Source organism: Callithrix jacchus, chromosome 3 (assembly GCF_049354715.1).
Source record: "Callithrix jacchus isolate 240 chromosome 3, calJac240_pri, whole genome shotgun sequence".
NCBI classification, from domain to species: domain Eukaryota; kingdom Metazoa; phylum Chordata; class Mammalia; order Primates; family Cebidae; genus Callithrix; species Callithrix jacchus.
The window spans coordinates 168,003,284-168,019,444 of NC_133504.1; the positions used below are offsets into that span (position 1 = coordinate 168,003,284).

Sequence of the window (16,161 nt, forward strand, 5' to 3'; positions counted from 1 at the left end):
AGCTTCATGCACCCTCAAAATAAGCTCTGATCACAAGGCTGTGATTTGTTTACCGAACAAGGGGCGCACATTCTTCCTTTTCCAAAAGCCAGATCACAAGAGCACCTGCGGCAGCCCCATGGAAAACAGCTATGATCTCTGTTCCAGATCTGGGCTGTAAGGATGGAAGAGGGCCGGGCCTCTGGTTTGTTCTTAGCAGGGGAGTCAAGTCAGAACAAGATGGCATTATCGAGGCTCCGAGCTGAGCCGCGGGGGGCCCGTCACGTCTGGCCCCAGTCTCAGCCAGCACTGATGTGGGGTTTCAGGGAAGGTTTTCTGTGTCAAGTGCCTGGTGTCCAGCGATGGCCTTGCCTCTGAACTGAAGTACTCCCTGACTTGCTTTCATTTTCCTTTTCGTGTATGAAGAGTCAAAGTCCCTGTGCCTGGGCATTCTGGAAGTGCGCTTGGAGGGCCTCCACCACCGGCTTAGCCGAGGCTCCCCAGGCGAGGGCTGCGTGTGCCCAGACACAGCTCTCAGCAGCTTATCTCCTTTGCCAGGCCAGACCTGGCCAGGCCATGAGTCCAGTTTTTGGTGGAGATGCAGCAGACATTTAACCAGCCCTGCAGGGGAAACCTAACCCCGATGAGAAGTGGGCAGCCATTGAGAACACATGTGTGCCATGGCTCGGCCACATGCCCCGGTGCATCTGTTGCTTCTGCATCCTGGTTGTGGGGGGCATATGTAGACATAAGCAGACAACACCTGTGGATCTACCTAGTGTGGTTTATTTCCTTGAGGGAGGAGACTGGGTGTTTCTATTGTCCCTCCCAAATCACATGTGTGCCTGACTCATGCTGGAGTCACTGAAAGAAAAAGAATCAGCCACGTAGCCTGGTGACTCGGGCCCCAGACCTGGGGGCCCACCTGGACTTCTCATACTCTGAGAGTTACCTAGTGCTGACTGTATGTGTCACATATTCAGTCCCTTCTGGCATGTCTCACCACATGGAGTGCCAGCATCCTGGTCTAAGCCACCATCCTCCTGTCTGGACTCTTGGCACTGCCTGCAAGTGGCCCCTGAGTTTTGCCCATCGTACCTTCCTGACCCCTCACCAGCAGCCAGGGCAAACTGATGACATCACTCCCTAACTAAAGCCCCCACTTGCCCCCATTGCCCACTGATCCCAGTTAAGATCAACCTATGCCCCTTGCTCTGTGGAAATCTGTCCCTGCCCCCTTTCAGCCTCGTGTCCCACCAAGCATGCCCTTCTGGACTGCTTCCAGTCACATGGGCCCACTTGCTTCTCCTGGGGCATACCGAGTTCATTCTCACTTTGGGACATGTGTGTGACTGCTCCCTCTGCCTAAGACGCTCTTCTCCCAGATCACCACCTGGCCACTTCCTTACCTCCCCCACCCCTCTACTCCAATGCCATCTCCTCAAGACGGTTCCCCCAACCGCCTTATCTAAGACAGTAGGCCCACCCCTACCACCCCTGCCTGTCATCGTCCACCTTCTCCATTTCCTGGCCTGATCGCCACTGGACAGTTTCAGTAAATATCTTTAGTTGCCTATGTACCTATTGCCTGGCTAACACTGGAACACAAGCTCCACGAGGCCAGGGGCCTTGTTTGCTCTGTTCTAATGCTGAGCATAGGCCCCTGCACTCAGTGACTATTCGTTGATTGAATGAATGCTCTTAGCCAAGGAGGAGGGAGAGTTTGTGAACGTCACACACTGATACCCTTGCAAGGCTGTGTTGCCACGTTAGGGAGTGTGTAGGGGTGGGGGTGGGGGTGCACCTTTCCTAGGGCCACCACACATGCTCTGTAGCTTCCCAGACTAATGCAGTGGGGCTGTGCTGGTTAAGGCTGCAGGCTCCTGTTCAGGGATTGCCCTTTGCAGCCTCAGGTAAGCTCAGCTTCCCCTTTGTGGTTTAAGTCTTTGATTCCCCATCCCTATGTCTTTGCTAAAGCTGCTTCTTTTCCCTAGAATAGCTCCTGTTCCGCCCCGACTACCCCAGCCCACGAAGCAACACCTCCCCCCACTACCACTTTCCATGTCTGCTTGGCAAAATCATGCCCCCATTTCTTTTCTTTTCCTTCCTTCCTTTCTTTCTTTCTTTTTCTTTTCTTTCTTTCTCTTTTCTTCCTTCTTTCTTTCTTTCTTTCTTCTCTTTCTCTTTCTCTTTCTTTCAGTGGCATGATCTTAGCTCACTGCGACCTCGGCCTCCTGGGTTCAAGCGATTCTCCTGCCTCAGACTCCTGAGCAGCTGGGACTACAGGCGCCTGCCACCACACTCGGATAGTTTTTTGTATTTTTAGTAGAGACAGGGTTTCACCATGTTAGCCAGGATGGTCTTGATTTCCTGACCTTGTGATCTGCCCGCCTTGGCTTCCCTAAGTGCTGGCATTATAGACGTGAGCCACCGTGCCCAGCCAATCATGCCTCTATTTCAACAGCCAGCTCAAATTTCCAGCACTTCTCCAGACCCCACCCTGAAGTTTTGTTGAGTTTTTCTTTTGTTTGTTTGTTTTGGTTTTTTAAGCTTCCACAACCAGAAATTAACTTCCTAACTGCTGTCCATTCAGAATGCTCTGTTATACCATTCCTAAGACAGGTATCACGATCCACTCAATTAAACAAAGATTAACTGAGCACCTACTATGTATCAGTTTCTTTACTGAGTGTAGAGGCTCCAAGATGAGGACCAAGCCGCTCTCTTTAACGTGCCTACCAATGGTCACAGCCACTTACTGCTACTGAGTGTTTGCGATGTGCCAGGCACTGTAAAAGTGCTTTACATGGCTTACATGGTTATCTGATTTTTTTTTTGAGGGAGGGTGTTGCTCTGTCACCCAGGCTGGAGTGCAGTGGCACAGTCTCAGCTCACTGCAACCTCTACCTCCCAGGTTCATGTAATTCTCTTGCCTCAGCCTCCTGAGTAGCTGGGGCTACAGGCGTGTGCCACCAAGCCTGTCTAATTTTTGCATTTTCAGTAGAGACAGTGTTTTACTATGTTGGCCAGGCTGGTCTTGAGCTCCTGGCTTCAAGTGATCCACCTGCATTGGCCTCCCAAAGTGCAGGGATTACAAAGTGCTGGGTGAACCACAGCACCCGACCCGTGGTTATTTAATTTAATTTACCCAATATTCCACTGTGATATTTACCGAGGAGAAAACTGACTGAGAGAGATAGAGTAGCTTGTCTAAGTCTGCACAGCTATTGATGAAGCTGCTGGGGTTTGAACCTGGGTAGTTTGGTTTCTAAACCCCACACTTAAGCAGTAGGCTATACTACCAGGTGATGTCACGAAACTATTCATTGACTTTAAGTCATTCATTCGTTTATAAAGTTCCTGAGCAATCTGCGTGTGTTAAGCAGTTTGTGTGGCTTCTTCACTGAGGAGGTGACATTTTGACAGAGATTTGAAGGATGAGTAGAGTTTTCATAGACCAAAAAGGAGAGGCCGAGTGCAATGGCTCACACCTGTAATCCCAGCACTTTGGGAGCCCAAGGGAGGCAGATCACTTGAGGCTAGGAGTTAAGAGACCAGCCTAGCCAACATAGTGGAATCCCATCTCTACTAAAAATACAAAAAACTAGGCAGGCGTCGTTGCATGCACCTGTAGTCCCAGCTACCCAGGAGACTGAGGTGGAAGAATTGCTCGAATTCAGGAGGCGGAGGCTGCAGTGAGCCAAGATGGCACCACCGCACTTCAGCCTGGGTGTCAGAACAAGACTCCATCTCAAAAAAAAAAAGAAGAAACAAAAAAAGGAATGAAGGGAAGGACATTCAGCATTCAGGCAGAGGAGAAGGCATAAGCAGTGGTAACAGAGGAGAAAATTCTAGATGGGGAAATGTTGACAAGCCTTCTTTCCTTGATGGGAAAGATTGCAACGAGGCTTCATCTCACATGCTAGCTTGTGTTGATTGGGGGTGGCTACCTGGAGCATGGTGTTGAGTAGGATTCCGAGGATGTGTCTGTACTCACTGAGAAAGAACGCCATGTCCATCAGTTACTGTCTGCCATGGAGTGAAAATGTGGTCTAGCAGCACACTTGCTGTGGTTTATTTTCCAAGATAATCTCAGGTGTGAGATGGGCAATTCAAGAAATAAGATGAGATAGCCCAGACACTGTGGCTCACTCCTGTAATCCCAGCACTTTGGGAGGCTGAGGCCAGTGGATCATGAGGTCAAGAGATCGAGACCATCCTGGCCAACATGGTGAAACCTCGTCTCTACTGAAAATACCAAAATTAGCCGGGCATGGTGGTGCACGCCTGTAGTCTCAGCTACTTGGGAGGCTGAGGCAGGAGAATTGCTTGAAATTGGGAGGGGGAGATGGCAGTGAGCCGAGATTGTTTGAACATTTATCTGATCTTCCCTCTTAAATAAGAAACTCTGGGGCAACATGGCAGTTTCCTTCTCCACTCTGTTTTCCTTTCACTGAAAATGCATTCTCAACTTCAGATCCAATGGACTGGAAATACGATTTTTCTAACGAAATTTCATTACAACAAAATGATTGAAAGTTAAGTCAAGTGTTGGAACCAGCCTTGACTTGTCTTTGTGGGAAAAAAATGGTTTATGCAGCAGGACTATTCAAGTCAATGACATGATAGTACTTTTAGTAGTTATAAATGATACATTCATCATTCAAAAAAAAAAAAAAGACCTAGTTCCTTTTTTTCCAGTTAATCATGGTAGTCTGAATTTTTCAGTAATAACACTAATTAATGCCTAGCATCTGCACTCTCCTTTATGATTTGCAAAACACTTTTTTCATGTACATTGTCTCATTTAATCCTCCTAATAGTTCCATGGGAAAGACAGTGTTATTCTCAACCTTTCTTTAACAAAGAGGAAAACCGAGGCTCAGGGAGTTTGTTTAACTGGAGTCCAGACTTCCCGATTCCTTGGACTTTGCTATGCCGCCTCTCTGAAATATGCTAATACAGCCCTAACCCAGGTTCTAAATTAGAAAGAATACTTTTTTTAAAGTTGAATTTTTATCGATGTGAATCATCCTCTTTTCTTCACCCACTGGACTTTGTGTCTTTGAAGCGGATTGGGCAGTCTTGGAGGCCGAGGGAGGGGAGGCCTTGAGATGTAGCTGGCTCCTTCTGTCTGCCTGCCGGGGAGTGCCCACAGCTTTTGTTGTCTTCTTTCATAGAGGAAAAAGTAATACATGTACACAGTGACAATAAAGAAAAAATTCAAACAGTGTGAAAAGGTTTAGGGGAACGAGTAAGTTTCCACACCCCTCCCCCTCAAGTCTTCTGGTCTTTTTCCCAGAAGTAAATTCATTAGCAACGGTTTCTTGTGTCTCCTTCTAGAAATGTTCTCTGTGCATGTAAGTGTTAAGTTGTCTCCCGTTCTCTTCCTGCACAAATGAGAGGATTCTAGAAACGGCCCTGCACTCGTTAACGATACAGTAGATTTTTCCGTACCAGGACATGCTGCTGACCTCGTTCTTCAGCTCCTTAGCGTTGCGTTGCCTGACAGACCATAATTTATTTAACCTATCTTTTGTTGATGGTCGTGCTGTTGCTTTTAACCTCAAGGCTTCACTGAACATCCTTGTACATGTATCTTTGTGCACCCTCATAAGCATGTTTGAAGGATCAATTACTAGGAGTAGAACTGGTTTTATTCCTAAGACTCCTGTCATGCAATGTCCCACAGACTTCCTTAGTAACCTGCTTCACTGCCTAGTATCCTTTCTGGAGGGAGTTCTGACCTAAATCATATCTGTAGAAAATCGAGTTTTTATTCTCAGGCTTTGGCTTTAAAGAAAATTAAACACCTGATTGGTCACTGGCTTTTTAATGTCCTGTGTTTGGAAAGCATTATTGAGCTGCCTTCGCTCTGGCTTTGTTTCTCCAGGTTGAGAAATCTTTGCTTCCTTCCCCACCGATTCTGCTTACAGACTTGTAGTCATTGTGATTCCTTTCATCAAGACCATCTTCAGCTTCTCCGAGGGTGGGCTGAGGATCTCAGCGGCTTCATTGCTGTGTGTTTGAAGCACATCTGGAGTGGGGTTTTGTTATGTGGAAGCGTTACCTTCTCCAGAGAAAAGCATCCTTATCAGGGTTCTGATCACTCAGCTGAAACAGAGGCATGGGCTACATAATCGTCTCTTAACCCCACCCAACCCAGGGATGAGATTTAAAATATTTAACAACCAGGGAGAGGTGGGGGCCGTGGTGAACCACAGTGGGCACTAGCTCCAGTGCTGAAGCCGGCCCTGGAAACCACTGCTGGGCCAGGCTCTAACCTGAAAGAGGGGCCGGGGTGGGTGGTGGGACCTTGGAGGTTTGAGGTAGCATGAACTATCAAACGAAAAAAAGAAATATTTCAGTGTTTTAGCAACCAGTATATCTGCACAGGGGCAGCAGGCCTGCTGAATATCAGCCAAGGTTCTCTCTGGGAGGACTGAGAAGAAAAGCCCATTGGTTTGCAATGGGGAGGCCAGGTTTGAGTCACAGTGGGGCTTTTTTTTTTTGAGAAGGAGTCCTAATCTGTCATCAGGCTGAAGTGCAGTGGCACCCTCTCTGCTTACTGCCACTTCTGCCTCCTGGGTTCAAGCAATTCTCCTCCCTTAGCCTCCAGAGTAGCTGGGACTACAGGCGTGTGCCACCACGCCCATCTAACTTTTGTATTTTTAGTAGAGATAGGGTTTCACCATGTTGGCCAGGATGGTCTCAATATCTTGACCTCATGATCCGCCCACCTCCACCTCCCAAAGTACTGAGATTACAGGCATGTGCCACCACACCTGGCTGTGGGACTTCTTATTAGTTATGAAATCTTCAATAAGACACTCACACTTTTCTCACCTCTAAATGAAGGAGTTTGCACCATGTAATATCTGTTGCCTCTTCTTGCTCTAAAATTTGAGGAAATACTACAAGCAAAACAGCAAGGGGTTCCTAACATGAACTGTTTTCCTGGCATTCTATGTTTATGTCTTAATGGTGTCTTTTTTTTTTTTAACCTAAGCTCTTTATGCAAGATAAACTAAAGAAATGAATTTGGGGAAAGGATTTGAAAGAGGAAAGGTCATTATTTGGCTTCTGCAGTGTGGTGCACATTATAGAATTGTGGAAAGTGCTTAGGAGGAAGGGAGACAGGTTCAAATCCTGACTTGGCCACACCTATATTCATTCATTCATTCATCAAATATTTATGGAGTCTTTATCAACTACTGGGCACTGTTCTAGGCTCTGGGGATGGAGTAGTGAATAAGTAAGGCCCCTGCTTTCATGAGTACATTCTAGAAGCAAGGCAGTAAACCTCTCTGGACCTAAGTTTCTACCTGTAAATTATTTAATGGTGGATGGCACTGGTACTCTCACTCCCCACTCCACTGCCCATGACAAGATATCACTAGTCAATTACAGCAATGCATGCAGCTATAATCAGTTATTAGACAATAGCCCTGTATGTTATCCTGGGATACATAGCATATCCTAAAATTCAGATGAATTTTAAAGTCTTCTCCTGCTCCAAAATTCATTTTTTTCATTACTTCTAATTATAATGGAAAGACAGTATTATACTGAGGGCAAACTGCATTGTGACTGCGAATTATACAAGTAGTGAAGCTACAGATTTACAAGAAAACTACTATTACTGAGCCGCCTGGTGGCTCATGCCTGTAATCCCAGCAATTTGGGAGGCCGAGGCGGGTGGATCATTCAAAGTCGGGAGTTCAAGACCAGCTTGACCAACATGAAGAAACTCCATCTCTATTAAAAATACAAAAAAAAAAAAAAAAAAAAAGCCAGATGTGGTGGAATATGCCTGTAATTCCAGCTACTTGAGAGGCTGAGGCAGGAGAATTGCTTGAACCCAGGTGGAGTTGCAGTGTGCCGAGATTGCACAATTGCACTCCAGCCTAAGCAACAAGAGGGAAACTCTGTCTCAAAACGAACAAACATACAAAAACAGAAACTGCCATTACATTGGTTTTGTTGGGAACAAACAGTATGTGTTCTTATAAAATTTTTTTAAATCTCTGGGACTGAGCTTTTTCCTTCATAATCTTTTGTGGCCAATTCTCCCGTGTGATCTACTTTATTTTGGTCTTTGGATAGAGGAGAGCTCATTGTCATTCACTTTTAACTCTTTCCACTTTAGAAACCTCCTTTATGAAGCTTCTTTTTATTGGAGTCAGGTTGTGCAGAACTGAATCCCATTTGTTTTGACAAATGTTTCCACTGCACACTAGATCACTCAACAGCCATCACCAGCAGAAGGCTTCCTAGGGGTCTGACGTGGCCATCTGGTCTCTTCTGCTCCACTCAACATAGTGGAAGCCAAACCGAAGTTGAGCTGATGTCAGCCTGCTTGGTGAATTCGGTACCTTTGCAGTACTTCCATTTCTCACTCCTCTCACCACCCCCGTAACAGACCAGCAAGCCCAGTGGGCCCAAATTGAGCTCAAATGGAAAAAAAAAAAGGGTTTTAAATGCTTCAATTGAAATTGATCACCCCACTCTTTTGGATTTCCAAATGGATCTCTACCTGTGAAAAAGCACATAGATTTGTGGATATTGGAGAGATACTGGCTTATTTAATCCTATTAAATATATCCATAAGGGCCTGAGATTCTAAAAACTGCTCTTAGGATTTCCAAATTGTGGTAAACCAAAGGTACCTCTCTATATAATAAAACTTCTTATTTCCTTTGGGAAGTGAGAGCTGAGATGTCCAGCATCATAGGCTGAAGCCCCCATAATTTGTGCCAATATTGATATTTGGTGAATTGCACATAAATCAACTCTTCTGTCTCCAAGAAGCCCAGGAAAATAGACTGTTTCCACCATTTAGTCCAAGGAACACTTTAAGCAGAAAAAAAGTTTGTTTGTTTTTGAGATGGCGTCTTGCTCTGTCACCCAGGCCGCAGTGCAGTGGTGCAATCTCGGCTCACTGCAACCTTCGCCTCTTGGGTTCAAGCAGTTCTCTTGCTTCAGCCTCCGGAGTAGCTGGAATTACAGGCACGCACCACCATGCCAGGCTAATTATTTTTTGTATTTTTATTAGAGAAGGGGTTTCTCTACTAAACAGAAGGCCAGGCTGGTCTCTAACTCCTGACCTTGTGATCTGCCCGCCTCTGCCTCCCAAAGTGCTGGGAGTACAGGCGTGAGTCTCCTTGCCCGGCCAAGAAAGGTATTCTTATTCCTAGGTTGAGTTAAGTGGATTATCTTTTCTTTAGTTGGGGAGAATATGGATAACCAAAAATTCATACTTAGTCTTGTTGAAAGCGGTAGTTATTAAGTAGGGATGAAGTAACTCAGTTCTCCCTTTAAGATTTGTTATGAACATCCCTGTGATTTTTAGAGCTACAGAGAAGAATTCTTTCATGTTTGTGAAATGAAATGGAAGACTTTTCAATTTTAAGATGTATGGTTAGTAATTTTTATGTAGGGTAGTATGTTGAGTTTACTGTGGAAAGTTTGCACAGAAGAAAAAAGTCAGCAATTTTAAGAGTATGGATTCTGCAACCAAGGAGCTTGAGTTTGAATCCCAGCTCCACCTCTTATTTAACTCTCTCTGATGCTCAGTTTTTAATCTGTTAAATGGGAATAATAAAAGAACCTATTTCATAGTGGGTTGTGAAATGAAGTGAGATTATCCCTGAATTGTGCTTACGATATTGCTGGGTGTACACGAAATGTTAGTTACTATTTTGGGAAATGGTAACTTGAGTCTGGCGCCTTAGACCACTTGGCCATCCTCACACACTAGTTACTATTTTGGCCGTTGTCCTCTGTTTTCTCATCTGTAAATTGAGGATAATAATGAAAATTAAATGAACAAATTTGTGTAGCATGTATATAGCAATGTCTGGACCATAGTGAGAACTACGGAAGTGTTAACGTACTGATAGGACACAAATTCAGATGCTTTTCTTAGCATTCAGAGGGCAGTATGTGAACTGATTATGAACACAGAAGCCTGAGTTCAGAGCCTGAAATGTGGTTCTATCACTTAGTAACTTTATGAATTTAGCCTAGGGCTTTTCATCTGTAGAATGGAACTAAAAATAGAATCTACTTCATAGAGTTGTTATGAAAAGTAATTGACATGGTCTCTGTAAAGTGCTTATCATGGTGCTTGGCATATATTCAACAGATGTTTGCTAATATTTTTAGGGCATCTCACTTAAATGTTTGATCGGAGCTCGGCAGAGGCTTTCAGGATGAATGTGATTTGGGAAGAAATGCTTTTCTGGATATAATTGAAAGGGAGCTGTTTTGTTGTTTGCAGACGTGGTTGCCCTGCTTGGCTTTCCTTATGCCTCCAGTGGAGAAAACACGGGCATTGTCAAGAAGTTCCTGAGGTTTCGAAATCGAGAGCTGGAAGCCACTCGACGCCAGCGGATGGATTACCCAGTGTAAGGATGGGTAGCAGAAGGGAGTTGGTCAGGCGGTGCTTGTTTTATTTGAGGACCAGGACAGGCTAATGGAAGAACTCCTTAGGAGGGTACACCTTGGTAAGGCGCTTTGCAAAAATGTTGATATCTCCGTAGCTTAGACAGAATTGGTGGACCTGAAAACCTCCAATATCTTGAATTATTCTTGCATTTAACAATCTTCAGTTTGCCTTAGCCTTTTTACATGACACAAGTAGGCAGCCAGGTGCCGAAGCCAGAGGCCCTGCAAGGTCTCGGATGCAGCCAGCCAGAGCCAGCACAGATTGCAGCCTTGGCTTTAGCTTTCTGTCGTGGAAGATTGGATGAGCTGTTTGAAATCTCACAACTTCTGATCTCCTCCATTGATTCAGCAAGACCCAGATATATGTATTATTTTTCCTTCTGCTGAATTGAAGATGCTGAAAATGGTTCCTGGTTCACCTCAGACCAGATGGATTTAGCAGAGTGATTTAATTCTTCCCATGCTGCTGGCTGTAGAAAGATCTTGAGTCACTTTACGGAGCGTATGTTCTTGCTAAGCTTCCTTGTAATAACTTATCTTCATGAGCTTGCTCAGCTGGGTGGGTCAGGAGGGAGCTGTGTGGCACCATCTGTTTGCGTATCATACCACTGATTTTGAGGCCAGATTATAAAGATCAGAAAGAACTTCTTTGTGTGTGTCTGCAAAGAACATGCGGCCACTACCATTTAAACCCAAACTGTGAATTGGTTACTGGGGTAAATGAAGAGAAATCAATGCATTCATTTTGACCTTGATCCATGTTTCACATACAATATCAAATTATTCCCACTTCCTCATCTTTGAACTACTGGTCAGTAGCACAACGTGTGGCATCAAGGGGTGTGTTCAGCAAGTCTTTTCTGAATGATTGATGGTTCACGTATCTTGGCTAAATGTGTCCTAGTTAAGTTGGCTACCGTTATTTTATCCTCACTCCACAAGTTACAGATGTACAATATTTTTCTTGACTAAAATAGCCCCAGTCCAGAAATGGGATAATTAGATTAATTGTTCTGTATTGGTCAGCCAGGATCGTGATACTGAATAACCTAATCTGAGCATGAAAATAGCATATATGTGTCCCTGTTATCACATAGTGATGCCATTTGTAGATGATTACATTTTTCTACCTTATGGCTTTTATCTGTGAAAGAAACAAAATTGTTCAAAAGGCCCTAATTATGTTTTTTTCTTTTAATCATAGAAATTAAAATAGCTTCTTATCAAATCACCTCTTATTAAAATCCACATTTTTTTAATCTATGTCTGGCTTTGTAAGCCTTAATCAAGAATTCAGATAGCAGGCATGTGAGAGTCTCAAAGAGGCACAGAAACAGTTTTTGGTGCAAGGTAGGAAGTCTGCTAGTTTTGTACAATGAAGCTTAACTCCTGTCTTTTGCAGTTACTGAAACTACCTCCTTTGTTTCAAAAATCAAGCTTTGCAAGCTGATCCCCCATGATGAACATGAAGGCGAATTCATCCCTTCACTGGAAAGAAATAAATTTGCTTGGTCATTGTTAACCATGATTACCTGTTCTTGGATGATATCAATCTGCAGATTTTTTTTCCTCCTCACTCTTATAGGTTTACTGTTTCATTGTGGCTTTATTTACTCCATTATTGCAAGGCCAACCTCTGTGGGATTCTGTACTTTGTTGACTCTAATGAGATGTACGGCACACCTTCTGTATTTCTTACAGAAGAGGGTGAGTATAAAACAGAACCTTTAAAATAATCTTGTGATTTTTTTTAATGCTCTGCCTAGTGACAGATACGTCTGCCTAGAATAAGGAAGAGACTGTCAACGTGGCAGCCCAGCAAGAGCAATGCCCTCCAAACGTGGGCTTCAAATTTAACCCAGTTTCTGGAAGCTTAAATCCAATGTCTTATTTACAAAGAAATGTATTTATAAATGTGTGTTTTGGTTTTGCTTTGTTTTTATGGAGTCTTGTAGCTTCTTAGGACAATTGTTGAAAAGGCCTCGCTACTTCATTCACTCTTAGATATTTTTTGTCATTTTCATGTGCTCGAATTTTCCTTTTAGGCTATTTGCATATTCAGATGCATCTTGTCAAAGGAGAAGACCTTGCTGTAAAAACTAAGTTCATCATACCGTTGAAGGAGTGGTTTCGACTGGATATCTCTTTTAACGGAGGCCAGGTATCTGCATGCACGCTCCATCACACACCATATGAGCATTTTCGCTTAAAGTTAAGCATTGCCATAAAGCCGGGGAGCAACAAAATCTGCAAAAGCAAATTTGTGGTAAATGATAGACTCGTTACAACTACACACTTGCTAAATCAAACTTTTATAGATGGAAGTTTAAATCATAAGAATCCCATCCCATTTAATTAACTTTTAAAGCACTGCTTTTGACTGTCGGGTGAATGAGTAGAGCATGCAGGCAGCTCTGTAGCTGCAGGGATCTGAGCAATTCAGTCCTTTTCCCCTGGGGAGATAGGCTTTGTGGAGATAAATGTTAAAACAGCATTGGCCATGTTTATATAGTGTTATCAGATCTACAACTTTTTTTTTTTTTTTTTTTTTTAGAGGAAATGGTTAGTTCAGCCAAGAAATGGTTTGACTGCTTTTGGCAAATGAAGCAATTGCTTATGTTTGGCACTAAACAGATCATAATAACCAACAAACATAAGTGATAATTCAGGTGGGATGGAGGGTCTTTATCTACATTGTAGTATGAAACATTATACATAACTGTTTCATACTCTCATAACATGGGTTTTATGGATTAGGCAAATCTGTTGTTCTAATTGGAGACAGTTCTATTTCTTGTTATACACAGTGCCGGTTTGCTACTTTTTTCTGGTTGCTTTGTTTTCTCATCAGCTTTTCTTATTGATCTGTGATTTTCCTGTAACAAAACTGGAAGAGGCGTTTTGTTTGTCTTGTGCATGAGATGATACAGTCTTCCCTTGGTGTTTAAGTTGATCACATTTCCTTTTACTGTAAGAGAAAAGAAATCAGGTCAGTCCTTGCTGCTTTCCTGAGAAGAGTCTGTAAAATGTTAGCTGGGATTTTTGGTATGTGTATTTGTTTACTTAAAAATGTTCGGTGACATAGCCGTGGTCCGTGTTTTAGCTTCCTATCTGTGTGAGAATTATGATGGCCATAATAGCTTGGTTGCTGCTTTCGCCTACAGAGAAGGTCAGCTCAGTGCTATTGTCCCTGAGACAAGTATCAAATCATCAGAGTGAATTCACAGATCTTATTTTGCACCTGCTGTATGCAAGGCACTACCTTGAGTTGCTTGTAGACTATTTATGGAAGTAACATTAAGCAGGTAAAGGGCTGTCATAAGGCAAGTTTCATTGCCAGATGACAGCTGGGTAGCGGTGGCTCAAGCCTGTAATACCAGCACTTTGGGAGGCCAAGTCAGGTGGGTCACCTGAGGTCAGACCAGCCTGGCCAATATGGTGAAACCCCATCTCTAGTAAAAATCCAAAAATTAGCTGAGCGTGGTGTGCGTGTCTATAATCCCAGCTACTTGGGAGGCTGAGGTAGGAGACTCGCTTGAACCTGGGAGGTGGAAGTTGCAGTGAGCTGAGATGTCACTGCTACACTCCAGCCTGGGCAACAGAGCAAGACTCAGTCTCAATAATAATAATAATAATAATAATAATAATAATAAATTAAAAATAATTAATTGCCAGATGATTTATATTGGTTCCTAGAAGGGAGACAGCATTTTATGCTGGGATGCTTGAAGGTGTCACGAGAAGGCTTCTCTGGTTAGGCAAGATTTAGATGGAGAAGGGAGGAGGAGGCATTTCAACCTATTATTGGGGGTTAGTGGACAAACCATTTGACTGGAGTAGAAATTTGCAAACTACAGAAAACTAGTAGAAGGGAAAAAATATGTCTTTAGGGCTAGAAAGTGGAGAATCTTGGATATTAGGGAATTTAGACATCAATTTCCAAGGCATCATAGAAGATTTTTGAACAGAAAATTAAAAGTAGTCTTTTAATGAAGGAGATGAATTTAGTGGCAGGGTACATAGTCGAGTAAAGCAGGAGAGAAGAATTAGAAAGACCAGGTAAGTGGGGAAAACAATTTTTTTTTTATGTACGTAGAGTTTCACCTGTTTGGCCTTCTTCTTTCTGTTCTATGTGGTCTAATATACATAGGTCCCAAACAACACATAAGGCTTCCCACCCAAAATCCACCTCTGTGGTAGGACTACCATAGTCTGCTTTGACTGAATGGATAAGTGACTTAAATGGTTGGTTAAGGGGAACAACTGATGTGAGTCATTTTCCTTTTTTAACCAATATGTTGTATGGCTGAATTGGGTTGGTTTCTGATCTTTCACAGATCAGGCGTTGTAGCCACATATTTGAGACGTGCCCTACCACTTGCTCAGTGGCGGCACTAGCAAATGTAAATGGCCCCTTAAGTCCAGAGGCTTATGTTGGAGTCCAAGACATGAGAAGAGCCCATATGAGACAACTAACAGCATTCATCACAAAAAATCATGTCCCTGTTCAAATGAGAATGATGATTCCCAGTGCTTAGGGAAAGGGAGATGGGAACAGCAGTGTGTGAAGAGCATACACCACCAATCTTGTGTCCCCCTAAGGCTCTCATGGATCAGAGTAAGATTTTAAACACTCCTTGTAGTGTCATACACATTTCCTTATCTTTCTACACAACAAGATTTTAAGGACAAATAACATCAAATGAGCCTTTGGGTTGGACTTTGGAATTATCTGAAACCAACTGGTGGAAACTGCATTGTAGATAGCTTTTCACCACATCAAGTCACATTTGGGGAAGTTAAATTTATGGCATCTTTAAATGTGCACACTGCTAGTAAATTATTAATTTTATTTTGGCAGAAACTGATCAGGTAAAAGACTCTCCAGCATATAGGATGAGTAATTTATACCAAGGATCATACAGGTAACGTGGGGCGATGAGGCATAACTGATTCTTGTTTATTTCTCCCATCATAGATAGTAGTAACCACTAGCATCGGACAGGATTTGAAAAGCCACCGTAATCAGACCATTAGGTAAGTGTGGTTTTTCTTTTTAACCAAGATTTGCCTTCACGAGGGTTAAGAAATCTTCACAGTTTAGCCCTCAGCCTGAATGTTATTCCACATCTCCTCATTCAGCTTTTCCAAGCATGGATTGTTGTCTGCCCTGTAGCTAGTCTTTGTACTTTTTTTTTCCTACCATGAACAAATTCTTTCTGTTTCCCCCACAACCTTTTTTTCTAAGTAAGAGAAGCTAGTCCTCTCCAGATCTCGTTGTAAATTCTTCCTTTCATGGCACTTCATAATTCATTTTCTTTGAAAATTATCTTCTATGAAGGATTCTGAAAAATAAATCAAAGTATTAATGTTGCTTATTGAGAATGGTTAGTAACTTCGGCCTCATATAAAACATAAAAGCTGACAGTCTTCATATTTATGTTTATAATCTGGATTTGAAATGTATGCAGCTATTGATATTGGTGTCACTTTTCATCTTTATGTAACCATTCTCTACAAGAGTTACAGAAACTAAAAGTTGAGGTTCTTGCCTTTGTTTCATAATTTTTTAATTTGCGTCTACTTCCACATATGATAGAAGGTTTCACAGTGGCAGAACCATGGGGCAACCTTCATTAGGAATTCAGGATGCCTTGCCATAGCTAGATAATATATGCATATAGGTGGTTCCTCACCCAAAGATGATTTGATTTGCAATTTTTTTACTTTACA

General features: G+C 43.0%; 1 protein-coding gene across 5 annotated transcripts in view; it reads left to right on the forward strand.

Moving 5' to 3' along the window:
• SEL1L3 (SEL1L family member 3) overlaps positions 1-16,161 on the forward strand; it is a 119,951-nt gene that overhangs the window by 17,878 nt on the left and 85,912 nt on the right. For all 5 annotated transcript variants that reach the window (XR_008480270.2, XM_035293937.3, XM_035293933.3 and 2 more), the window contains exons 3-6: positions 10,262-10,388; positions 12,014-12,135; positions 12,474-12,589; positions 15,407-15,465. Coding sequence is in view for 4 of the 5 variants with exons in the window: in XM_035293937.3 (XP_035149828.3) it covers positions 10,262-10,388; positions 12,014-12,135; positions 12,474-12,589; positions 15,407-15,465 (424 nt within the window). In the remaining variant the exon portion in view is untranslated. The remainder of the gene's footprint in view (positions 1-10,261; positions 10,389-12,013; positions 12,136-12,473; positions 12,590-15,406; positions 15,466-16,161) is intronic.